The 26,608-nt window shown below is 46.8% G+C and overlaps 1 protein-coding gene across 2 annotated transcripts; it reads right to left on the bottom strand.

Annotated features, from left to right (window-relative positions):
* Positions 1-342: 342 nt before the first annotated feature.
* Positions 343-26,351, bottom strand: LOC106572210 (rab3 GTPase-activating protein non-catalytic subunit). 2 transcript variants are annotated; one of them, XM_082970333.1, is made up of 34 exons: positions 25,922-26,351; positions 24,684-24,766; positions 24,439-24,559; positions 24,211-24,292; positions 22,400-22,447; positions 22,177-22,252; positions 21,987-22,088; positions 21,742-21,841; positions 18,099-18,197; positions 17,691-17,839; positions 17,152-17,231; positions 16,706-16,795; positions 16,365-16,504; positions 15,770-15,965; positions 15,472-15,615; positions 13,692-13,774; positions 13,514-13,578; positions 13,200-13,290; positions 12,982-13,109; positions 12,585-12,798; positions 12,371-12,468; positions 12,119-12,224; positions 11,846-12,006; positions 11,539-11,713; positions 11,230-11,403; positions 11,027-11,133; positions 9,486-9,552; positions 9,330-9,400; positions 3,814-3,849; positions 3,554-3,700; positions 3,110-3,325; positions 2,544-2,825; positions 1,384-1,548; positions 343-1,116 (listed from the first exon to the last, which is right to left on the bottom strand). In XM_082970333.1, exons 1-34 carry the CDS (start codon positions 26,028-26,030, stop codon positions 964-966), a joined length of 4,158 nt encoding a protein of 1,385 aa, XP_082826459.1. In that variant the 5' UTR covers positions 26,031-26,351; the 3' UTR covers positions 343-963. The 2 variants fall into 2 exon arrangements, with proteins under 2 accessions (XP_082826459.1, XP_082826466.1); XM_082970340.1 differs by having other exon boundaries at positions 3,626-3,700; positions 25,922-26,350.
* Positions 26,352-26,608: the final 257 nt, after the last annotated feature.

Genomic DNA, 26,608 nt, shown 5'->3' with positions numbered 1-26,608 from the left:
AAAAAGCCTCTTAAACCAGTGATTCCTATCACCCTTTGGAAATCACGGCGTCATTCAGTAGGGTACAAATGTATGAGTCTACCTGAATGGTCTAGAGAGAATCCCATGGCGGTTTGTACTGAACACCACGTTTCCCCAAAACGTTCTTGAACAGTCATTGAAGTACTTTTGGTGTGTGGCTTGAAGCAAAGAGTGACGTATTAAGGGCAGTGATGCATTGAACCCACAACCCAACCTCTCCCCAGTTTTTTTCCCCCCGTACTCAACGCAGCCATGTACTGCTACCATTTGGAAATGACCAGTGTTAACTGTTCTTACCCCAGGCCCAGAGAGAAACCATGCTGAGCATTCAACTTTTTTATTCTGCTGTCTGCCCCCAGTCAGTGTCTAGATTACAACTACAGAACAGTACAGTGGGTACAGGCACAGCTAGTAGTACTGCAGCATGTATAAATAACAGGTCTGTTTATCATACATCACTAATCTGAGGAAGGGATGCTTACTGAACAATATGGCACACCCCCTTTGAGTGGGTCGTTAAGTATGTTAAAAGGAAGAGCACAGGGGCTGCTAGGTATAGCTGGGAGACAAAGTAAAAATAATTGCCAAGTAGAAAGTGACAGGACATATCCAACTCCATCTAGCCCACCATATTCCATTCTGAAATACAGACTTGGACATTGGATCAACCTAATACAATGCTACTTATTTGAATCGGAATAAGATGAGTGAGCACTGGATTAAATTAAAAACACATCCTACCCCCTCTATCATTTACACTTAATTAGATCCAACTGAACACAAGCCTCCCTCCCATAAAAACAGGGTACCTCTACTTCCTGTACATGATGGGTAAATATACCAGTTCACTACTCCTATATTGGATGCTAGCAAGGAAAGCAAGAACGAAAATGCACAGAAGCCATCTAGTTCCCTCTGTCCTCTCTTCCTCCTCCCCCTCTTTCAGTCCTCTCCCTGCAGGGCCTCCACAGCCTCCAGTAGGTGTAGTGCCAGGCTGTACTGGCCGTGGTTCTCAGGTAGGATCTCTATGAGGCGGCTCACCAGCCTGCTGGTCTGACTCAGGGGCACCGACGGGCACCCCAGCTCACTGGGGTCCTGGGGACAACACACACACATGAATAGCATCAGTAGCCCACACAACTAGGGGGTTGAATTAGTTCCACAATATGATGTTCAGTGGTTATAGGTTGATGCAGAAAACTAGCTGGTCTCACCATGGCCTTAAGACAGGTGTTATGAAGGTGCCATAACATGTATTCAGGAGGCTGGTAAGTCTCACTATAGGCTTGAGACAGATGCCTTTAAGCACCTTGAGCCAGGTGTTCTACAGTGGTTATAACGTAACACAGAGGTTGATCTCACCATAGCCTTGAGCCAGGTGCAGAGTGTGGGGGGGAGGCGTGCCAGTAGCTCCATGGCGGGCCGGGTCTGGGTCTGGGTGTGGAGCAGGGAGTAGCTCAGCCTCTGGCCTGTTAGAACCAACAGCTGGGAACCCAACACGTCCTTATCCTCCACCTCGAACATCACCTGACAACACACACACCGCAGGCATCAATGTCATATATTGTGTGAGTGATCATACTCATTGTGTGTATAAAAGTTATTAAATATGACATGTGTATGAATATGTACACTCATAGGATAGTTTTAGGTACACCACCCGCTCACGAAAATGGATCTCTCCTACAGACAGTGGCTGTGGCTTGTTATAAAAAGCAGACAGGCATCGATGCATTCAGCTGCTGTTCTATTGAACGTTAGAATGTGTAAAACCAGTGACCTAAGCGACTTTGAGCGTGGTATGATCGTCGGTGTCAGGTGTGATCCAGTATCTCAGAAACAGCCACACAGGTTTACCCAGAATGGTGCGACTGACAAAAAACATCCAGTCAGCAGCAGTCCTTTGGGCGAAAACAGCTTGTTGATGAGAGAGGTCGAAGGAGAACGGCAAGAACCGTGCAAGCTAACAGGCGGGCCACAAACAGGCAAATAACGGAACAGTACAACAGTGGTGTGCAGAATGGCATCTCGGAACGCACAACTCGATCCTTGTCACCGATGGGCTATTGTAGCAGACAACCACACTGGGTTCCACTCCTACCAGATAAAAACAAGAGGGCTCCAGTGAGCACACGGTCACCAACACTGGACAATTGAGGAGTGGAAGAACATTCCGTTTATTTGAGTGGCCTGGTCAGTCCCCAGACCTCAACCCAATAGAACATCTTTGTGATGAGATAGAATGGGCTGTTCACAACATGAATGTACCAACGTCCAATCTGCAGCAACTGCGTGATGCCATCGCGTCAGCATGGACCAACATCCATGTGGAATATTTCCAACACCTTGTAGAATGCCATGAAGATTTCAGGCTGTTCTGGAGGCATAAGGGACTCCGACCCGGTACTCGATGGGTGTACCTAATACACATATAACATAAACCCCCCAGTGAGTGTATCAGTTTCTATCCAGTTACCAGCAGATGTGTATTGAGGGACCTGTTGGTGTTTATGACTACCCACCTGCTCTGCCCGGGGGTCCAGGCCCTGGTTGTACAGCTCACACACCAGATGTCTGCGCAGGAGGTCCGGGTTGACCTGCAGCAGGAGTCCCAGGTCCAGACACAGAGAGGGCCACGTCTTGTCCCCTGACCCAGGGCCCTCCACCGCCTCCCTCTGGGTCGTCACCCAGCCTGTCAACACCCTGAGCAGGAACTCCTGTCTGAGGGAGACCAGGCCAGGATCCATGTCTCCACTGGGCATCAGCTGGATGGACGACAGCTCTCTAAAGAAGGCATTCTTACCCTGGAAGAAGGAAAGACTTGCAGTGTATAGTGTAGGTCAGTGTTTCCCAACCTTCTCCTCAGGGCCTCCCACACGTTTCAAATGTTTGTTTTAACCCTAAAAACTGGCACACCTGACTCAATTAGTCAACTAATCATCAAGCCTGTGACTAATTGAATCAGGTGTGCCAGTTTAGGGTTAAAACAAACATGTGAAACATCTGGGGGGGGCCTGAGGAGAGGGTTGGGAAACACTGCTGTAGATGTTACGTGTGTACTCTGGTTTACACTACGTGTTTGTCTCACCTTGCTGTCGAACAGGCTGAGTGGTTTGACCCTGAGACTGAAGGTCATAGCAGTGTGGAGTAGAGAGGCCAGGAGATAGTGGTGTTGTACAAGGGGGTAGTGAACTCCCTTCTGCTCCAGGGCTAACTCTGCTATGGAGGCAGGTCCCTCTGCTCCCCCCCACACCTCCTCCACACACAGCTCTGGAGGGGTCACCTCTTCTACCCCTGAGTCTGCCTGGAGGAGAGAGGGGAGATGGGTTCAGAGTAACCAAGGACCAGCCTCACTTGCCAGTATCACTATAAAAACCATCCAGAGCACAGTCTCTGTGCAACTACAGATGCTTTAGTTCAAACATTTTTCTAAATCCTAGTGCTGCAGTAATGGTACACCGTTACTGTGACAAACTCTCTTGCATGGTGACATGCACATATACCCACTTTGCATGCAGCACATGCTTTTTACCTGTGCTGCAGCGCAGGGAAACATTTTAATCTGCCCAACTGTATGCATCCATCCATCTTTTTTGATCCGTACCTCCATCAGAATCTGTAGCAGCTGAACACAGGAGCCCAGGAATGATGTCATGGCGCAGTCTCCCATTCCCACATCCTGAATACACAGACAGACGTTATGTACACGTCTATTCACAACCAAAACGCAACAAGTCCCAATCAGAGAGGCAAACATGTAGCTGTAAGGCTGAATAGGGCAGGGCTGCTCACCCGTCGACACAGGCGGTCCTTAGGGGCCTTCCCCACCTGTGGAGAGGAAACGCAAACAGACGATCAATTGGAGCACTATAAAGAGAATCATGATCAGAATCAGGATACACTGATGTGAATCGGTGAATCGTTACATCCCTACAGAATGTTAAGTATGTGAGAGTTCTGATGAACATATTCTGTAGGGATGTAACGATTCACAGATACGCATCGATCCAAGGTTCAAATGTTTAAGATACGACTGAATCGGTAAGAAACTCGATTCAAATGTTACGTATCGCCGGTTCACTAACATGGCTCATATTACTTTATTTCCTCTGCTTCAGTGTCGAGCATGTAACTGTGTTGACAGTCATTGATCAACAAGTCCAGGCAATATCAGTAGCCTAGTCAAACTGCGCATTGCCTAACGAGAGGTAGGCCACCTGTCACCTTCAGCATTCAAATGTTTGTAAAATGGTTGCGCAATATTTGGCTTTATTAGTTGAGTAACAAGTTCAACCAATGTAATTTCAAGGTTATTGTTTCAAAGGTGCTGTTGAAAACGTCATTTTACCGGAATAGCCTAAGCTACCGCTGGAGACAACTCTCATTTGGCTATAGTGGACTAAACTCCACTCCATGGTGAAGGAAGATTCTGATGACTCCACAAACAGTGGAGCAGAGACCTGGCTTTGTGGAACCTAGCACCAACTACATCGATTCACCCAAGGTCAATACTTCAAATGCATTTAATTATCGAATGCCTACCTTGTACCTATGTTTGTCCTCTGTAGTTGCGTGCCTTTGTTTGCTGAAATCCATACATTTTCAATAAATGTTAATCAAATACAACCACTGACTTTTTCTTTGTTGAGATTCAATTGGCACATGCTTACTAGCTCAAACACTTTGAATCTGCAAAAATGATAAATTAATAAGTGGGTGATGGTGATTTCAGATCAAAAGTGGGGGGTACAAAAAGCAAACCCCCCTTATCTGATAGTGGGGTGGTAGGTGCCCAGTCTCCCTTGTGGCTTAGCCCTACATACACCATACATACTGAACAAAAATATCAACACACCATGTAAAGTGTTGGTCCCATGTTTCATGAGCTGAAATAAAAGATCCTACACATTTTTCATACGCACAAAAAACATTTTTCTCAAATGTTGTGCAAACAATTGTTTACATCCCTGTTAGTGAGCATTTCTTCTTTGCCAAGATAATCCATCCCCCTGACAGGTGTGGCATATCAAGAAGCTGATTAAACAGCATGATCATTACACAGGTGCATCTTGTGCTGGGGACAATAAAAGGCCACTCCTAATTGTGCAGTTGTCACACAACACAATGCAATTGGAAGGCTGACTGCATGAATGTCTGTCCACCAGAAGTTAATGTTAATTTATCTACCATAAGCCGTCTCCAATGTTGTTTTAGACAATTTGGTAGTGCGTCCAACTGGCCTCACAACCACGTGTAACCATGCCAGCCCAGGACCTCTACATCCGGCTTCTTCACCTGCGGGATCGTATGAGACCAGCCACCCGGACAGCTGATGAAACTGTGGGTTTGCACAATCGAAGAATTTCTGCACAAACTGTCAGAAGCCGTCGTCTCAGGGAAGCTCATCTGCGTGCTCGCGTCCTCACCAGGGTCTTGACCTGACTGCAGTTCGGCGTCGTAACCGACTTCAGTGGACAAATGCTCCCCTCCGATGGCCACTGGCACGCTGAAAAGTGTGCTCTTCATGGATTAATCCCGGTTTCAACTGTCCCGGGTAGATTGCAAACCGCATGTATGGTAGCGGTGGAGTTATGATATGGGCAGGCATAAGTTATGGACAACGAACACAATTGCATTTTATCGATGGCAATGTGAATGCACAGAGATACTGTGACGAGATTCTGAGGCCCATTGTCGTGCAATTCGTCCGCCGCCATCACGTGCATGAAAATGCACGGCCCCATGTCGCAAGGCCCTGTACACAATTCCTGGAAGCTGAAAATGTCCCAGTTCTTCCATGGCCTGCATAATCACCAGACATGAGCATGTTTGGGATGCTCTGATTTGACATGTACTACAGCGTGTTCCAGTTCCCACCACATTCAGAAACTTTGCACAGCCATTAAAAGAGGAGTGGGATAACATTCCACAGGCCACAATCAACAGCCTGATCAACTCTATGCAAAGGAGATGTGTTGCGCCACATGAGGCAAATGGTTGTACTGACTGGTTTCTGATCCACGTCCCTACCTTTTTTTAAGGTACACTATATATACAAAAGTATGTGGACACCCCTTCAAAATTATTGGATCGGCTATTTCAGCCACACCCGTTACTGACAGATGTATAAAATCAGCACACCGCCATGCAATCTCCATAGACAAACATTGGCAATAGAAGGGCGTGTAAAGCTTGTGGTGTAAGTGGTGTAAAGCTTGCCGCCATTGGACTCTGGATCAGTGGAAACGAGTTCTCTGGAGTGATGAATCACGATTCATCATCTGGCAGTCCGAAGGAGGTATCTGGGTTTGGCAGCTGCCAGGAAAACACTACCTGCCCCAATGCATAGAGCCAACTGTAAAGTTTGGTGGAGGAGGAATAGTGGTCTGGGACTGTTTTTCATGATTCAGGCTAGGCCCCTGTCATGACGTTGCCCTCTGGGTTTTCTATGCACCATCCCCCGACCTCTATATTCTGACACAAGGCTGTGTGAAGGCGGTCGTAAATTCCAAAGGGAATGTCCTGCCTCACAGGCCACAGTTTTGAGACAGAGTGGGTTTCATATAGAGAACAAAGGATTATTCCACCTCACAGGATTGGAGAACCGAACGACATTTTGGTTCTGGAGAAGGTATAAAAGATTGGTGAAGAATCCAGCTACAAACTGGTCCGTTTGGTACAATTTTGTGAAACTCAGAGACAATATGGCCATATTACCATACTAAGGTTTATATACTAGCCTCAGCGATGAGACTTACATCTAATGGTTGTATAACATTTATGAATAAGGATAAAGCTATTTGGAATATGTTGAGATGCTATGTACTTATGTTAATGTGAGAGAATTGTATGTCTGTTCAAAGCTTAACTAAGTCATCGGCATGCCCCCAGGGACATAGACAGGACAAGGCGTCATGTGACAGCCTTTTCTACGTTCAGTATATAAGCCCCACCCAGGGATTCTTTCGGCAGACCAGCTTACCTCGAGAAGAGAGAGAGCCAAGGTTTGACCATGCATTCCTCTACTGAACTTTAACCATACCACGTGGTTAAACTTTTAGACTATCGATACCAACAGAATAATAACAAGTCTTTGATATTAATTACTAGTCTGCAGCTAGAAATTCGGTATCATTGAACGCGAAGACCGATGAAACATTCATTCTATAACGACATTAATGAATGTCGCTTTGAAAGATCCATTCTAACCAAGAGAGAGAGAGAGGACGAAACTCTCCAACAAAGATCACGACGACACACTGAGCGTAAATATATATATTTATTGCAATTGTTTCCGAATGAGTGAGCGTTCATGTGCAAAGGTTTAGCATATCAATTGTTAATATTTATCAACTCTGTTGTGCCTCCTCAGCTGCCCTTTATCATCTTTTGTTTAACAAGCCACCATGCCGGTTTAGCCCACTAGGGAAAGTTCCTCTACCATTGCTTTGTAACGATACCTACTGTTTTGTATGCTTTCTGTGAATTACTTAGCTTAGTAAATAAATGATTTTAAGACAATTAATGTATGGATGACTTAGTGAAGACTGGGTTCGTGCAGATAACGTTTGGAATATAACACCTCATTAAAACAAGAAGATAATATATCAGATCTTATAATATAATATATACCGTAATTTCCGGACTATTAAGCGCACCTGAATATAAGCCGCACCCACTGAATTAAAAAAATGTTTTTATTTTGAACATAAATAAGCCGCACATGTCTATAAGCCGCAGGTGCCTACCGGTACAGTGAAACAAATTAACTTTACACAGGCTTTAACGAAACACGGCTTGTAACAAAAACAAATAGGCTTTAACGAAACACGGCTTGTAACAAAAATAAATAGGCTTTAACGAAACACGGCTTGTAACAAAAAATAAACAATTTGCAGTAAACAGTAGCCTACCAAGAAAGTCATTGCTCGAGACCAAGCTCCCGTGCAGCAGCTCTATTTCCTTTTGCAACAGCCAGATCAATCGCCTTCAACTTGAAAGCTGCATCATATGCATTTCTCCGTGTCTATGCCATGATGAGGGTGACAAAATGACTACCGTAATCAGAATGATGGGAAGGTTGAGCGCGCTCGATTTAATCTAAACAGTAAACAAAAAAGTTGTTTGACCTTAACCCGTTCGGCAATTTCATTGGTCTAATGAAAGCTTCATGCCGCCAAAAAACTGAGCACGTCACAGAATGTGTTTTTTAAAATTATTTTTATTTGAAAGCGGGAAAAATCCATATATTAGCCGCGTCATTGTTTAAGCCGCGAGGTTCAAAGCGTGGGAAAAACGTAGCGGCTTATAGTCCAGAAATGACGGTAATGTTATAATATCTGACAGTTATATTAGGAAAATTATAACTGTGTAATCTGAATATTTTCCTTGGTGCCCCGACCTCCTAGTTAATTACAGTTACACGATTAAGCAGTTAATCGCGTAATAATAATTAGAGAGTTATTTGATAAACATGTCTTCAAGTTAATGATGCCCAAAGACACGACACCCCTTAGTTCCAGTGGCATTCTAGACGATTCTGTGCTTCCAACTTTGTGGCAACAGTTTGGGGAAGGGCCTTTCCTGTTTCAGCATGACAATGCCCCCGTGCAGAAAGCGAAGTCCATACAGAAATGTTTGTCGAGATCGGTGTGGAAGAACTTGACTGGCCTGCACAGAGCCCTGACCTCAACCCCATCAAACACCTTTGGGATGAATTTGGACACTGACTGCGAGCCAGGCCTAATTGCCCAAGATCTGTGCCCGACCTCACTAATGGAAGCAAGTTCCTGCAGCAATGTTCCAACATCTAGTGGAAAACCTTCCCAGAAGAATGGACCAACTCCATATTAATGCCTGTGGTTTTGGAATGAGATGTTCGACAAACGTGTACTTTTGGTCATATAGTGTATCTGTGACAAACAGATGCAGAACTGTATTCCCAGTCATGTGAAATCCATAGATTAGAGCCTAATGAATTTTTCAATTTTCCTTTATATGAACTGTAACTCACTAAAATCTTTGTTGCATTTATAGTTTTGTTCAGTGTACATGTACATACTTTCCACACACACACACAAAGAGAGCGATAAGTCAGCTCAGACAGATACAGCACACACACACACACACACACACACACACACACACACACACACACACACACACACACACACACACACACACACAGAAAAGTCAGCTCAGACAGATACAGCTCAGATCCATCAGCAGCAGATTTAAATTTAGAATGGAAAATGTATGTGTTTATGCAACAAATGTTAGTGTGTTGAAATCCCTAATATTCTGCTCACCTTCTCTATAAGGAAAGCAGCAGCTGAGAAACATTTAACGATGAACGTGTTCCACATCATTGAAGAGATGCCTGCAGGAGAAAGAGAGAACCATCTTATAGCACAAACGAAGGGACACACTGAGTGAATATTGCATAACGTGAAGTATAGTCTCACCCAGCTGGATGTGAGGACTTGAGACTAGCTTCAGGTGTTCCACCGCCCAACAAAGATATCTCCCCTCCTATAGAGAGAGGGGGACAACAAAACATTTGATTGTACACCTCAAACTGTCAGTATATACAGTACCAATCAAAAGTTTGGACATCAGCTTCATGAGGTAGTCACCTGTAATGCATTTCAATTAACAGGTGTGCCTTGTTAAAAGTACATTTGTGGAATTTCTTCCCTTAATGTGTTTGAGCTAAAATCAGTTGTGTTGTGACAAGGTAGGGGTGGTATACAGAAGATAGCCATATTTGGTAAAAGACCAAGTCCATATTATGGCAAGAACAGCTCAACGACAGCCCATCATTACTTTAAGACATGAAGGTCAGTCAATGTGGAAAATTTCAAGAACTCAAGTGCAGTAGCAAAAACCACCAAGCGCTATGATGAAACTGGCTCTCATGAAGACCACCACAGGAAAGGAAGACCCAGAGTTACCTCTGCTGCAGAGGATAAGTTCATTAAAATTATCCACCTCAGGTTGCAGCCAAAATAAAAGCAACAGACACATCAACTGTTCAGAGGCGACTGCGTGAATCAGGACTTCATGGTCGAATTGCTGCAAAGAAACCATTACTAAAGGACACCAATAAGAAGAAGACTTGCTTGGGGCAAGAAATACGATCAATGGACATTAGACCGGTGGAAGTCTGCCCTTTGGTCTGATGAGTCCAAATTTGAGATTTTTGTCTTTGTGAGATGCAGAGTAGGTGAACGGATGATCTCCACATGTGTGGTTCCCACCATGAAGCATGGAGGAGGTGGTGTGTTGCTGTGGGGGTGCTTTGCTGGTAACACTGTCTGATCTATTTAGAGTTCAAGGTACACTTAACCAGCATGGCTACCACAGCATTCTGCAGCAATACGCCATCCCATCTGGTTTGCGCTTAGTGGGACTATCATTACCCAAAACACACATCCAGGCTGTGTAAGGGCTATTTGACCAAGAAGGAGAGTGATGGAGTGCTGCGTCTGATGACCTGGCCTCCACAATCACACAACCTCAACCCAATTGAGATGGTTTGGGATGAGTTGGACCGCAGAGTGAAGGAAAAACAGCCAAAAAGTGCTCAGCATATGTGGGAACTCCTTCAAGACTGTTGGAAAAGCATTCCAGGTGAAGCTGGTAGAGAGAATGCCAAGAGTGTGCATAGCTGTCATCAAGGCAAAGGGTGGCTACTTTGAATAATCTAAAATATACTTTGATTTGTTAAAACACTTTTTGGGTTACTACATGATTCCATGTGATTCCACATAACACCATGTGTTATTTTATAGTTTTGACATCTTCACTATTATTCTACAATGTAGAAAAGAGTAAAAATAAAGAAGAAACATTGTTTAAGAAGTGTCCAAACTTTTGACTGGTACTGTAGATGTGCATGTATGTGCATGTCGGGGAAATAGATATGTATGGATGTCTGTGTGTATAGATGTGAGTGTGTGTATGGATGTGAAGGTCTGTGTGCCGGTACTGTATGGAGCCCCACCTCTGGGTCTTTGTTCCACTGCACCACGTACTCCCAGCAGCAGTGGGCAAACAGCAGGTCAGGAGAGAGGGAGTCTGGGAAACGCTGACACACAGACACCAGCAGCTCTGGAGGAACACAGGAACACACACTTTAATATAACAACAACAAATACACTTCCCTTTGGAGGAATCAGGTTAGTGACCACAGGAGTACACACTCACCTGCTGCCCTGTTGAAGTCTGCATCCTCCCGACTCTTTTCTCCCTCCCCCTGCTCTGGCTGAGAGGGCTGTCCCGTGCTCTCGGCCTCCCCCCTCCTCTGCAGCATGTCCTTCAGCCGCTCAGGGGCCAAGTCCTGCCTGAACACCCACTTAGCCACGCTGTCTGCTATACCACCTGACGAAGGGGAGAGAGCATAGGTAATCACTGATCTACTGTATATGTGATTGTATTGTATCACTCTCACCAATCCCAACCCTCTCAGATCTGAGATTCCTTCAGGGATTATGGACTTTTTATTTCTTATAGTACCTCGGCCCCCCTCCAGCAGGGCTTTGACTGAGCAGTGTGGTGTGGCGCTCCCTGGTGTTCCCTGAGGAGGAGGCACACACAGCAGTGTCTGCAGGGACAACACGTCCTCCAGCTGTCTCACACACACCGCCCACTGCTCCAGCTCCAATGACACCGCCTCCCACTCCGACTGGAACTGATACACACACACAAAGAGTCAGTGACGAAGCACACATATCAGTGTGTGTGTGCTAGGGTGTGTGTGTTCACCCTCTTCTTTGCCATATCCAGGTGATGTATATGTATATGTGTGTGTATGGTGTGTGACCTTGGTTTCAGCCAGAATGGTGATGTTAGCCTTAGCAGCGCGGTGAGCCACTATTGCAGCCAACAGGGCGGCAGCAGAACTGTGGGACTGGACACACGCAGACCGCACCTGCTGCCACCAGGGGGAGACACACTGCATGTCCCACGACTCCTCCACCGCACCTAGGGAGAGGAGGAACACAGCCGTCTACAGAAGTCAATGGGAGTCTAACCACAAGCTAACTCAATGTCATCGCAGCACAGACCACATTGGAAATAAGATGTGCTCACACACCTTTCATGGAGCTGAGGGCAGTGAGCAGTGTGTGTAGGTGTCTGACGGCCTCTGTTTTTTTCAATACTTCCTTCTCTCTGTGCAGCCATACACTCAGCAGCAGAGACTGAAGAAAAACACACACGGAGAGACAACATGGATGAGTTACATTTCATTCTATTTCAAACAGTCTATTCTTCCTCCCATACCCAAATCATCCCTTCCTAGAATCGGCTTCCTCTTGTTCCTCCACCACCTCTTCACCCTCCTCACCAGTAGTTGCTGTGGGCTAATGCCGGTCTTCTGCAGGGTGTTACAGACTTTCTGTAGAGGGCTCTCTCCTGTCAGACAGCCCCAGAACAGAAAGCTCCCTACAGGGGAAAAACACACACACCCAAACTAACCTCTAATACACTTATAGGTAATAGTGTGTGTGTGTCTGTGCGTGTCTTTGTGTTGTGTGTGTGTGTGCGCGTTTTCATTCTACCCAGCTGTGTCCAGTCTGCGTTGGGCCCTGGCACCACTCTGATCTCCTCTCCCTCACACTCCATCTGGGACAGGAAGCTCTGCACAGGAAGTGATGCGTCGGGGGAGTCCTGAGCGAATGAGACGGAGGGGCGGGAGCCGGACGTGAGCTCTGCATAGCGCTGCAGGGTAGGGGAGACACGGGCCAGCTCCTCCTCTATACCTGCAACCTCCGTCTGAAAAGGAAGAGGAGGATGTGGAACAAGAGAAGAGAGAGAAAATAGAAGAGTGGTTCTAGATTCTAAATTGGTGAGTGTTGCTGACAACTCAGCATTGGCCTGCCGTTTACTGCTCTGAATGTAGCTAGTTAAGTGTCAGTGTCAGACTGCTTTACAACCAGTGGTGTTTGTTGTACTCACAGGTTCAGTGTGTGAGTCTGTGGTGGCCTCCCTAGTACAGTGCAGCTGTTGGATGTCTGTGTAGAGCTGCAGCAGTTTCAGCTGGGAGGAACACATCTGGAACAACACTTCATCTACCGCCTCAGGGTCTGCAGGGACAACCCACACAGGCATTAAGACACATTTGTACACGGTTTAATAATATTCAACCTCAATAAGTATCCAGAAATACACGGTACCTTGCCCTTTGAGACTGGCCAGTAAGACTCGGGTTATGTTGGTCAGACAGGAGACTGGAGCATTCTTATTGGCTAGCAAAGACTCCAGGGCCTAAAGGACAGGACAGAGAGCGGTAAGTAGTAGTACACCACATTCCCTGGGTGTGCTGACCCCACTATGTATGTGTGTGTGTGTGTGTGTGTGTGTGTGTGTGTGTGTGTGTGTGTGTGTGTGTGTGTGTGTGTGTGTGTGTGTGTCTGCGCGCGTGTATCTATGTGTGAGCGTGTCTGCGCGTGTGTATCTATGTGTGAGCATATGTATGGTGTGTGTTGACCTGTTTCTTAACGGCAGGGTGTTTGATGTCCAGCAGTGCACTCTGGGCCTCGCTCTCCAGGATATCTGTGGAGAGGAGGTCAAAAGGTAAGAAAGAGCTCTTCTGGTTTGCCCTGTTCAAATACTTCTGTAAAGGGTATCCTCCCATCTGTTCATTTTCCCCTCCATCTCTGTCGTACCTGGTTCCACCTCTCTGCTCTTCAGTAGTGTGGTTAGTCTCTTCAGCAGGTGCATGTCCTTCGCCCTCTCACTCTTCTTATCACTGACATAGGGAACATAATCATTACGTCCCTTTGGTAAAACTACACAGGCTGTGTGTATGGTGCACTCGGAAAGTATTCAGACCCCTTCACTTTTTCCACATTTTGTTACGTTACAGCCTTATTCTAAAATTGATTAAATAAATAAAAATCCTCATCAATATACACATGACGAAGCGAAAACAGTTTTTAGAAATGTTTGCAAATGTATAAAAAAATAAACTGAAATAACTTATTTACATAAGTATTCAGACCCTTTGCTATGAGACTCGAAATTGAGCTCTATGCATCCTGTTTCCATTGATAATCCTTGAGATGTTTCTACAACGTGATTGGAGTCCACCTGTGGTAAATTCAATTTATTGGACATGATTTGAAAATGCACACACCTGTCTATATAAAGGTCCCACAGTTGACAGTGCATGTCAGAGCATAAACCAAGCCATGAGGTCAAAGGAACTGTACGTAGAGCTCCGAGACAGGATTGTGTCGAGGCACAGATTTGGGGAAGGGTACCAAAAAATGTCTGCAGCATTGAAGGTCCCCAAGAACAAAGTGGTCTCCATCATTCTTAAATGGAAGAGGTTTGGAAACACCTAGACTCTTCCTAGAGCTGGCTGCCAGGGCAAACTGAGCAATCGGGGGAGAAGGGCCTTGGTCTGGGAGGTGACCAAGAAAGGTCACTCTGACAGAGCTCCAGAGTTCCTCTGTGAAGATGGGAGAACCTTCCAGAAGGAGAACCATCTCTGCAGCACTCCACTAATCAGGCCTTTATGGTAGAGTGGCCAGACGGAAACCACTCCTCAGTAAAAGGCACATGACAGCCCGCTTGGAGTTGACAAAAGGCACCTAAAGGACTCTCAAACCATGAGAAACAACATTCTCTAGTCTGATGAAACCAAGATTGAACTCTTTGGCCTGAATGCCAAGCGTCACACCTGGAGAAAACCTGGCACCATCTCTACGGTGAAGCATGTTGGTGGCAGCATTGTGCTGTGGGGAGGTTTTTCAGTGGCAGGGACTGGGAGACTAGTCAGGATTGAGGCAAAGATGAACGGAGCAAAGTACAGAGAGATCCTTGATGAAAACCTGCTCCAGAGTGCTGAGGACCTCATACTGGGGCAAAGGTTCACCTTCCAACAGGACAACGACCCTAAGCACACAGCCAAGACAACGCAGGAGAGGCTTCGTGACAAGTCTCTGAATGTCCTTGAGTGGCCCAGCCAGAGCCCGGACAAGAACCTGATCGAACATCTCTGGAGAGACCTGAAAATAGCTGTGCAGCGACACTCCCCTTCCAACCTGACAGAGCTTGAGAGGATCTGCAGAGAAGGAAGATAGAAACTCCCCAAATACAGGTGTGCCAAGCTTGTACCGTCATACCCCCCAAAAAATTGAGGCTGTAATTGCTGCCAAAGGTGCTTCAACAAAGTACTGAGTAAAGGGTCTGAATACTTATGTAAATGTGATATTTCAGCTTTTTATTTGTAATAAATTTGCTAAAATTTAAATAAAATGGTTTTATTCATTTTAGAACAGGGCTGTTAACGTAACAAAATGTGGTAAAAGTCAAGGGGTCTGAATACTTTCCGAATGCACTGTATGTGTAGAATCTTTCACAATACAATAATTGTACTCCTGATCTTCCCAAGATGTCCCAACCGTACTACGAAGTGTGTGTGTTAGTGTGAAAAGTCACCTGAGGGCCAGATGGAAGGGGACAGTGACAGTGCGTAGTGCTCCAGTAGCAGGGTCAAACAGACACACCTGCTGTGTGTGGAGCAGCCAGCCCTGACTAGTCACACTGTTCACCCCCATCAGCCGGTAGCCTGCATACAGCAACCTGACACATACACACATAGGAGAGAAGGAAATGGTTACTGGTTAAAGTAGTTCAAGTGGTTTAGAAACACACGATTAGAACTGAGTGTGTGTGTGTGTGTGTGTGTGTGTGTGTGTGTGTGTGTGTGTGTGTGTGTGTGTGTGTGTGTGTGTACCTGCAGTGTTTCCCTACAGTGAAGGCTCCTACTCTGGGCCCCTGCTGTGTGCCCCACACCTCCAGGATGCCTCTCCTGGGTGCATAGATGACCAGGAACTGGGCGTGGCGCCGAGGGAGGGGCGCAGAGGGTGAGGACTCGCGCTCGCCCCGCCCCTCAGACACCTGTACCCAACCCAGCTGGGCATCCCGGTAGCCTGGGAACACACAGAAATAGGTTAATATAACTAGATATATAAGTAGGGCCTTTATCCAAGTCAAAAACTAGACCCTACTCAACATTAGGTGTCTTTATACTAAACAGGATAATTCATTTACTGATGAGTTGGGCTGTGATGATACCAGTATCGCAATATTTTTTCTATGGCAAAAATGAAAACACGAAGCAGACTAAACTCTTTGGTCCTTTAAAAACCTGCTGAATGTAACATATTGTGTGCTTGGAAATAAAAACATGTGACTCTGGATGACATCATAATGATGTTTGTTTCCAACATTAGGCCTGTGTTCATGTTTTGTTTTCTTGCCACGATACTAACGATACTGATATCGTTCCGGCCCTACTGTTGAGTGCTGAAGGGAGAATTCTCTTTCACCCTTCCACATGCGGATAGCTATGCCTCTCCCCACGTCAAGCAGCGTGACCCTGCCGAAGTCGTCCGTGACCCCAGCCAGAGTGTTACAGGGGGACAGACAGATGAACTCCCCGTGACGCCGCGAGTCTGGGAGACCAAACCTGAGGGTGGGATACGAGAGGGAGGAAAGGGTGAGTTTGGGCTAGGCAATCAGTTAAGTGAGAAATGTAAAAAAACAAAAAACAAAGGCTAATTGATTATTGTTAAAGTGATAAGTTAACTTGGCAATTTCACTGCGTAGATTGCATGTGCAGAGCAAACAGTTCCCTAGTTCTTCTGACAAAAGGGATGGTGTTGGTCACCTGACTGCCAGGGGCGTGGCCGGCTCCACCTTGGGCTTCTGTTTCTGAGTTGGCTCCTCCTCACTCTGTTTCTTCCAGCCCAGCCACCCACTGACGCGAGAGCGAAAGAGAGCAGTGTGAAAGAAAGGAAAGGAGAGAGGGGAGAGAAAGGGTACAGAAAGAAAGAAGCAATGCAAAAGAAAGACAGAGGGAGATGAGGGAATACAGAGTTATAATGAATTAGTTGTGAGGAAAGAGAGGCTATATGTCAGTGTATTGATTTTGCTGCTTTGTGTCCTATGTGGCTGTATCAGTGGTAGCATGGCTCAGTGAAGGCCACAGCAGTATCAACACACCCTCACACAGCACCTCAGGGAATACTCACCATGATTAAAGGGAGTACAGGCCAAGATACTGACAACCGGGAAAAGACTCATACATACAATCACCAAGAAAATCACACGCACCTGGCGGCACTGAACAAGGCCGATGTGAGTTTGCTCGCCACAGCCAGAGCCACGTGGGAGAGGAGAGGCTGGGAGCTACCCTGGAGAGAGACAAAAACAATATTTTCTGACTGGACATTTTTGTGCTGCTTTGGTGGAAATCTCTGCTCTGTTTACAGCAGGGGTGGGCAAAATAAGCCAATCCAGTCTGAGGGAGATTTGAGTAAAAAACATTTTTTTGGCGGTGGGGGGTAAATTATTTTGGGTTAAAATACACTACAGGCTATGTAGAAATTATAATGGACCTTTATAATGTTCAAATAACTGCCCTTTTTCAAAATAACGTCCCTCCTCTGAATTTAGAAATCCTGATGTGGCCCACGAGCCAAAATTATTGCCCATCCCTGCTCTAGAGGGAATAGAAAAGTCAAAAATCACTGCTACTGGTCTGAACTAATGCCGACTGTGTTCACTTATTAAAGAGTAACTACCATTCTCTCAAGGAGATAGACAGGCATGAGGTGAGAAAAAGATGGACAAACCGACACAAACACACACACCTCTATGGCGTAGTAGAAGCCTGTGTAGGGTCCTCCCCCCACAGTTATGTACTGACTCATGGCTGGGGGGCTGCCCTTCACAGAGGCATGGAAACCCCCCAGGATAGACGCATTCTTCATCTGGTCAAACACACACAGCGTCATTATACCTGACAAGGGAGGGACGGACGGAGAGAGAGCACCGTTACAATGGAGAACATAGCTACACTTCCACTGTCTTAAAACCAGTATCCATGATCTTCTCCACCTTCTGCTCACCATGCTCCTGCCCCACTCCCTGTCCTCCTGCTCAACTCCCTGTCCAACTCCCTGTGCTCCTGCCCCACTCCCTGTCCTCCTGCTCAACTCCCTGTCCTCCTGCCCCCCCCCCCCACAGACACTCCGTGTGCCCCTCCACGACTCTCTCACCCACGCTGCTGTGGTCTACGATGGTGTCCATATCCTGTAGACCCCACTTCTTATAGGCCAGAGGAGGAGGATGGACCACCTCACTGCCTGCTGCCGCCGCTGAGGAGGGGAGTAGGGAGAGAGAGGTAAGACACAGAAAGTTAGGGATAATGAGTAAGAGAAGTGGTTTGGAGGAAGAGATTAAGGAAGAGAGGGTTGACAGAGAAAGAAGAGATGAGGGAAAGAGTTGAGTAAATGGTGTAGATTGACAGTATATCACCTCAAGCCACAATACACACAATATACCCCAAAAAATACTACATGTACTACACTAAGTGTCAAATACTAGCTTTTGTGCGTGTGTCAGTACCTGCATCCTTTCTGGCGAACTCTGTCAACCCAGCCAGCAAATAGAGAACATGATTCTATTAAACATCATGCAACCTTTATAGTACAATTACTATGGTACTACAACTAGTTTTACAACTACTAACACTAACCTACAGTGCTTTGAAAAAGTATTTCCCCCTTTCTCATTTTTTATGCTGAATGTTATCAGATCTTTAACCAAAATCTAATATTAGATGAAGGGAACCCGAGTGTACAAATAACACAACAATGACATACATATTTTATAAACAAAGTTATGCAACAAGCAATGCCCCTGTGTGTAATTGCCTTACACTCAGTAACTGGTTGTGACACCTTTAGCTGCAATGACTCCAACCAAATGCTTCCTGTAGTTGTTGATCAGTCTTTCACGTCACTGTGGAGGACTTTTGGCCCACTCTTCCATGCAGAACTGCTTTAACTCAGCGACATTTGTGGGTTTTCAATAATAAACTGCTCGTTTCAAGTCCTACCACAACATCTCAAAAGGGATTAGATCTAGACTTTGACTAGGCCATTCCAAATGTGTTGCTTTTTAACCATGTTCATGTAGACTTGATTGTGTGTTTTGGATCATTGTCTTGCTGCATGACCCAGCTGCGCTTCAACTTACAGACGGATGGCCTGACATTCTCCTGTAGAATTCTCTGATACAGAGCAGAATTCATGGTTGCTTCTATTCAGGCAAGTCATCCAGGTCCTGAGGCAGCAAAGCATCCTCAAACCATCACACAGCCACCACAATGCTTGGCCGTTGGTATGGCAACACAGTGCCATCACTAACACAGAGAGGCTGCTGCCTACATACAGACTTGAAATTATTGGCCACTTTAATAAATGGAGCACTAGTCACTTTAAAAATGTTTACATATCACATTGATTGTATGTTGTTTTACTCCATGTGTAACTCTGTGTTTTTTTATGTTGTCGAACTGCTTTGCTTTATCTTGGCCAGGTCGCAATTGTAAATGAGAACTTGTTCTCAACTTGCCTACCTGGTTAAATAAAGGTGAAATAAATAAATACATAAAAATCTTGCATTACTCATCTCATATGTATATACTGTATTTTATACCATCTTAGCCTATGCCACCCTGTCATTGCTCATCCATATATTTATATTTATTCCATTCCTTTACTTAGATTTGTGTGTATTAGGTAGTTGTTGTGGAATTGTTAGATTACTTGTTAGATATTGCAGCACTGTCGTAACTAGAAGCACAAGCATTTCACTACACTCGCAGTGACATCTGCTAACCATGTGTATGTGACCAATACAATTTGATTTCTGTGGAATGCAGTTTTTTGTTTTCGCCAGACATAATGGGACCCATCTCATCCAGACAGTTGACTCAAGTTTGCCAAAAAGCACCTGGAAGCACCTGGATGATCATCAAGACACTTGGAAGAATGTTCAATGGACAGATGAGTCAAAAGCATAACTTTTTGGATGACATGGGTCCCATTATGCCTGGCGAAAACCAAACACTGCATTCCACAGTAAAAACCTTATACCAACGGTCAAGAATACATTTTGCTCTGTATCAGAGAATTCTACAGGAGAGTGTCAGGCTATCTGTCTGTGAGCTGAAGATGAAGGGCAGCTGGGTCATGCAGCAAGACAATGATCCAAAACACAATCAAGTCTACATGAAAATTGTTAAAAAGTAACACATTTGAAGTTTTGGAATGGCCTAGTCAAAGTCCAGAACTAATCCCAATTGAGATGTTGTGGCAGGACTTTAAACGAGCAGAACATTAATCCACAGTGATGTGAGAGACTGATCAACAACTACAGGAAGTATTTGGTTGCATTCATTGCAGCTCAAGGTAGCACAACCAATTATTGAGTGTAAGGGGGCAATGACTTCTTCACACAGGGGAATTGGGTGTTTCATAACTTTGTTAATTAAATAAATAAAATAAGTATACTTTTTGGTTATTATTTGTAAACTCAGGTTCCCTTTATCTAATATTAGGTTATGGTTGAAGATCTGATAACATTCAGTATCAAAAAATATAAAAAAACTTGACAGCACTGTACCTCGACAGACACAAAACACACACACACAGAGCAGTACCTCGACAGACACAAAACACACACACACACAGAGCAGTACCTCGACAGACACAAAACACACACACACACAGAGCAGTACCTCGACAGACACAAAACACACACACACACAGAGCAGTACCTCGACAGACACAAAACACACACACACAGAGCAGGTACCTCGACAGACACAAAACACACACACACAGAGCAGTACCTCGACAGACACAAAACACACACACACAGAGCAGGTACCTCGACAGACACAAAACACACACACACAGAGCAGGTACCTCGACAGACACAAAACACACACACACAGAGCAGGTACCTCGACAGACACAAAACACACATACACAGAGCAGTACCTCGACAGACACAAAACACACACACACAGAGCAGTACCTCGACAGACACAAAACACACACACACAGAGCAGTACCTCGACAGACACAAAACACACACACACAGAGCAGTACCTCGACAGACACAAAACACACACACACAGAGCAGGTACCTCGACAGACACAAAACACACACACACAGAGCAGTACCTCGACAGACACAAAACACACACACACAGAGCAGTACCTCGACAGACACAAAACACACACACACAGAGCAGGTACCTCGACAGACACAAAACACACACACACAGAGCAGGTACCTCGACAGACACAAAACACACATACACAGAGCAGTACCTCGACAGACACAAAACACACACACACAGAGCAGTACCTCGACAGACACAAAACACACACACACAGAGCAGTACCTCGACAGACACAAAACACACACACACAGAGCAGTACCTCGACAGACACAAAACACACACACACAGAGCAGGTACCTCGACAGACACAAAACACACACACACAGAGCAGTACCTCAACAGACACAAAACACACACACACAGAGCAGTACCTCGACAGACACAAAACACACACACACAGAGCAGTACCTCGACAGACACAAAACACACACACAGAGCAGGTACCTCGACAGACACAAAACACACACACAGAGCAGTACCTCGACAGACACAAAACACACACACACAGAGCAGTACCTCGACAGACACAAAACACACACACACAGAGCAGTACCTCGACAGACACAAAACACACACACACAGAGCAGTACCTCGACAGACACAAAACACACACACACAGAGCAGTACCTCGACAGACACAAAACACACACACAGAGCAGTACCTCGAGCCACCTGGTTTCTGCAGGCGCGTAGAGACTGAAAGAGACTGAATCCATCAATAGTGACCAGGGCTGCTGGGTAAAGAATGCTCAGCTCCTCATGCTAAGCGAGAGAGAGAGAGAGAGAGAGAGAGAGAGAGAGAGAGAGAGAGAGAGAGAGAAATTCATAAATACAAAGTGTCATCAAAAGAACCTTGATACCCAGGCCCAGACAGCTGTCAGTGTTTTGGTGTGTGCTACAGCCGTACTTGCTCGGTGACACCAGGGTGGCGGGGGATCTCATAGGTGCGACACTTGAGCCTCAGGACTGGATCCTCATTCAACAGCTGGGCTAGGAGTAGGACCCCACTCTGACCAACACACACAACACCACTGTTAGAATAACATTACCACACCAGCCAGACTTCCAGGTAACAAGTCAATACTGCTGTACTGCACCTCTGTGTAGAAGCGGACATAACCAGATGAGAAGCCCACTACAATACAAGTCCAGTCTGGCCGACCTGTGGAACTCCTGAACACACACAGACAGACAGACAGACAGAGTTAATACTTGTCATTAGAACACAAACCTACATACACGTTGATATGTACACACAAGTGAACACACATGGAGGACGGACACACACACGGACAGTGTCGGACACACTAGGTGGCTTACCTTTTCTGGCTGGCGAGAGGTATACAGATGACACTGCTCACACTCTCCCTGTAAAGAGGCAGGCATGCACACACACAGTGAATCTGGAATCTAATCTTGACTTCTTTCTGTGTCCTTTCCTCTCCTCACATTCTCTCAGTCTAACCCCTTCCTCTCTCATTCATCCACCCTTATGTTTCTTTCCCTCCTGACTCCCCCCCTCCTCCTCCATTCTCCCCCCTCCTCCCTCTGTTCTCTCCCCCCCTCCGTTCTCTCCTCCTCCTCCTCCCGTTCTCTTCCCCCCTCCTCCTCCTCCTCCCGTTCTCTTCCCCCCTCCTCCTCCTCCTCTCGTTCTCTTCCCCCCTCCTCCTCCCGTTCTCTTCCCCCCTCCTCCTCCCGTTCTCTTCCCCCCTCCTCCTCCCGTTCTCTCCCCCCGTTCTCTCCCCCTGTTCTCTCCCCCACCTCCTCCTCTGTTCTCTCCCCCTCCTCCTCCCGTTCTCTTCCCCCCTCCTCCTCCCGTTCTCTCCCCCTCCTCCTCCTCTGTTCTCTCCCCTTCCTCCTCCCGTTCTCTCCCCCTCCTCCTCCCGTTCTCTCCCCCTCCTCCTCCCGTTCTCTCCCCCCTCCTCCTCCTGTTCTCTCCCCCACCTCCTCCTCTGTTCTCTCCCCCTCCTCCTCCCGTTCTCTCCCCCCTCCTCCTCCCGTTCTCTCCCCCCACCTCCTCCTGTTCTCTCCCCCACCTCCTCCTCTGTTCTTCCCCCCTCCTCCTCCCGTTCTCTCCCCCCTCCTCCTCCCGTTCTCTCCCCCCGTTCTCTCCCCCCTCCTCCTCCCGTTCTCTCCCCCCCTCCTCCTCCCGTCCTCCTCCCGTCCTCCTCTCCCCCCTCCTCTCCCCCCGTTCTCTCCCCCTGTTCTCTCCCCCACCTCCTCCTCTGTTCTCTCCCCCTCCTCCTCCCGTTCTCTTCCCCCCTCCTCCTCCCGTTCTCTCCCCCTCCTCCTCCTCTGTTCTCTCCCCTTCCTCCTCCCGTTCTCTCCCCCTCCTCCTCCCGTTCTCTCCCCCTCCTCCTCCCGTTCTCTCCCCCCTCCTCCTCCTGTTCTCTCCCCCACCTCCTCCTCTGTTCTCTCCCCCTCCTCCTCCCGTTCTCTCCCCCCTCCTCCTCCCGTTCTCTCCCCCCACCTCCTCCTGTTCTCTCCCCCACCTCCTCCTCTGTTCTTCCCCCCTCCTCCTCCCGTTCTCTCCCCCCTCCTCCTCCCGTTCTCTCCCCCCGTTCTCTCCCCCCTCCTCCTCCCGTTCTCTCCCCCCCTCCTCCTCCCGTCCTCCTCCCGTCCTCCTCTCCCCCCTCCTCCTCCTGTTCTCCCCCTCCTCCCCCCCTCCTCCTCGTCTGTTCTCTCCCCCCTCCTCCTCGTCTGTTCTCTCCCCCCCCCCTCCTCCCGTTCTCTCCCCCCCCTCCTCCTCCCGTTCTCTCCCCCCCCTCCTCCTCCCGTTCTCTCCCCCCTCCTCCTCCTCCCGTTCTCTCCCCCCTCCTCCTCGTCTGTTCTCTCCCCCTCCTCCTCCCTCTGTACTCTCCCCCTCCTCCTCCCTCTGTACTCTCCCCCTCCTCCTCCCTCTGTACTCCCCCTCCTCCTCCCTCTGTACTCCCCCTCCTCCTCCCTCTGTTCTCCCCCGCCTCCTCCCTCTGTTCTTTCTCTTCCGCCTCCTCCCTCTGTTCTCTCTCCTACCTCCTCCTTCTGTTCTCTCTCCTACCTCCTCCTTCTGTTCTCTCTCCTACCTCCTCCTTCTGTTCTCTCCAACCCCTCCTCCCCCGTTTTCTCATCCCCTCCTCCCCCCGTTCTCTCACCCCTCCTCAGTGCTGAGAGTTCCACTCCAGGACACAGCCAGGGTCATCTCCTCTCGGCCGCCATCATCTGTCCGCCACTTCGCTGCAAGAAAGAGGAGACAATGTCAGCACACACCCCGCCAACAGCAGTGTATGTGTCATTGGGGAGATGTTTATGTATTTGAGGTCATTGACTTTGTTTCATGTAGCTTTAATAAGGGTAGAGAGCGTGTCTGTGTTTTGGGACACCTGAGAGAAACACAGCCTTGTGGTCTTTGGCAACGACCATCAAGTCTGAGCAGGGAGACAGAGAAACCACACAGTCCTGCAGCCAGGGGGCGCTCACTGCAGCACTGTCCTCCTCCACCCCCTAAGGAACACAACACAACAGGACAAAACCTTATAGATCACAGAGGGCTATGGAAGGGTGCTGTCTGATTTAAGCTAGTCTTTAGTTAAAGAAGAGAAATGGTGTAAGAGACAGACAAACTGACCGTGGTGGTGCCACTGCTATCTTCTTTGGCCTCAGGGTTATCCCATGACCCCCAGTCTGAGTCGTCCCAGGCCAGCTCATTCTCTGAGCGAGAGAGAGCAATCACAATTATTAGGTGGTGCAATCCAGAGTCAATTGTCAGTTAAAATGTTAGTGGTTCTTTGTAACTCAGCTGGTAGAGCATGGTGCTTTTAATACCAGGGCAGTGGGTTTGATTCCTGGGACCACCCATAAGTAAAATGTATGCACACATAACTAAGTCGCTTTGGATAAAAGTGTCTGCTAAATGGCATATATTATTATTATAGTTAGGCTATAAAGCAGAACATTTATTAAAATCAGGTGATGCATGATACACACACACTTGTACACACATCTTTGGACTGGCAGGGGCAAACTAACAAAGAAGGCGGAGAGAAAGATGAGCATCAAGGACAAGAGACCTCCCCCGACCCAAAGAGAAAAGGGATGAAGTTGGAGATGCTATAAATATCAGTAAGTGGGAGGAGGAAAGAGATTGACAGAACTCACATTGACGGTGGGACTCCTGTTGACATAGTCTGACTGCAACATGCATGTACAATGGCTCAGGGCTTTGAGTATGTGTATGTAAGTATGTATGCTTATGTGTCTCTTCCTTTGTCCAGTATCATGCGGTAATCTGTTCAAGTGCCCTCCTGTAGGATGACTCATATGACAAAGGGCAAATCACCCCTCCCTCTTTCCATCCTCATCTGCCTCCCGCTGGTACTGCAGCTCTCCAGGTCTCACCTTCACTACACCTTGCGCTCATCAACTGCTATAATCTCTAATTCTATTATTCATGATGTGACAGGTCAAAGATTTAAAGAGACATAGGAATACGTGCATTCTTTACACTCCCTGGTATTTGTAGGTATTTGTAGCACTTAGATCACTTCGAGAGTTGTCAGATTCTGCAGGCATGAGATGACAAGTGACGTAGCCCATATTACAAATTACAGTCTAATTTCAACTAGATTGTTAACAACACTATCTACAAGTTGTGCAATTTCTGAACCATTATTTGGTCTCTATTTTTTTACGCACACACACACACACACACACACACACACACTTTATACAAGTCTATAGCAAATTATCATAGCTACTCTAACATTGCTGTTTGTATCCTCGTCTCTTTTTTCAAAGCAATCAAACAAGTTGGTCATAACCAGCAATTTAGCTCGCCCAGAGCTGAGCGTTAGCTAGTTAATTTACCTGTTTTCTTGTCCTCCAAAGAAGGGTTGTTTTGCTGGTTCTGGAACAAGAACTCCCGGACTGCTTTGAGTTCTTGGACCCGGCAGAACTCGAGCAGGCAGCAGGACATGTCGACCCCGTCCCGACCAGGCAGAGGGGATACAGGGAATTAGCCAGCTAAGCTAACGTTAGCTAGCAGCTGCAGTCCAAACGGGAAACAACAACGTTGCAGTATGATGAAGTTAGCGCTAATCAAGAAGACAAGACTCCTCAGGGATCCTTTGCGTTGAAATATGTATAGTTTGCAAGAATGTCAGTAAAAAAATTACATGTACAGGATGTTGCTGTCAGTGGTTTCCGTTAATATTTGCACCGTTTCAACCCTTTACTTTAAGTGTTTTGTTGATGACCGATGACTGACTGTATTGTGACGACACATCGCTAACCATAAAATACAATCTCGAGGCACGTTTACAGAGACGATTTCGTGTACGTCGCCCTCTATCGCTCAGGAAGGCATAAAAATAATACAATTGAGCTATGTTCAAGGTCAGCAAAGGTTGACAATCCAATACAGAAAAAACGCCTACCCTTCAAGCTTGAATCGATCATTACATTGGTGCCAGTAAAATAATAATATGTGATATCTATTGGTTCTGCCTTTTCACACGGGGTTTAAACTTGGGATGCATCTTGAGAGGACCGCAC

The sequence above is a fragment of the Salmo salar genome, chromosome 01 (assembly GCF_965601325.2).
Source record: "Salmo salar chromosome 01, fSalSal1, whole genome shotgun sequence".
NCBI classification, from domain to species: domain Eukaryota; kingdom Metazoa; phylum Chordata; class Actinopteri; order Salmoniformes; family Salmonidae; genus Salmo; species Salmo salar.
Note: the sequence above shows the minus strand (reverse complement) of the source record. Positions and strands in the feature narration are given on the sequence as shown.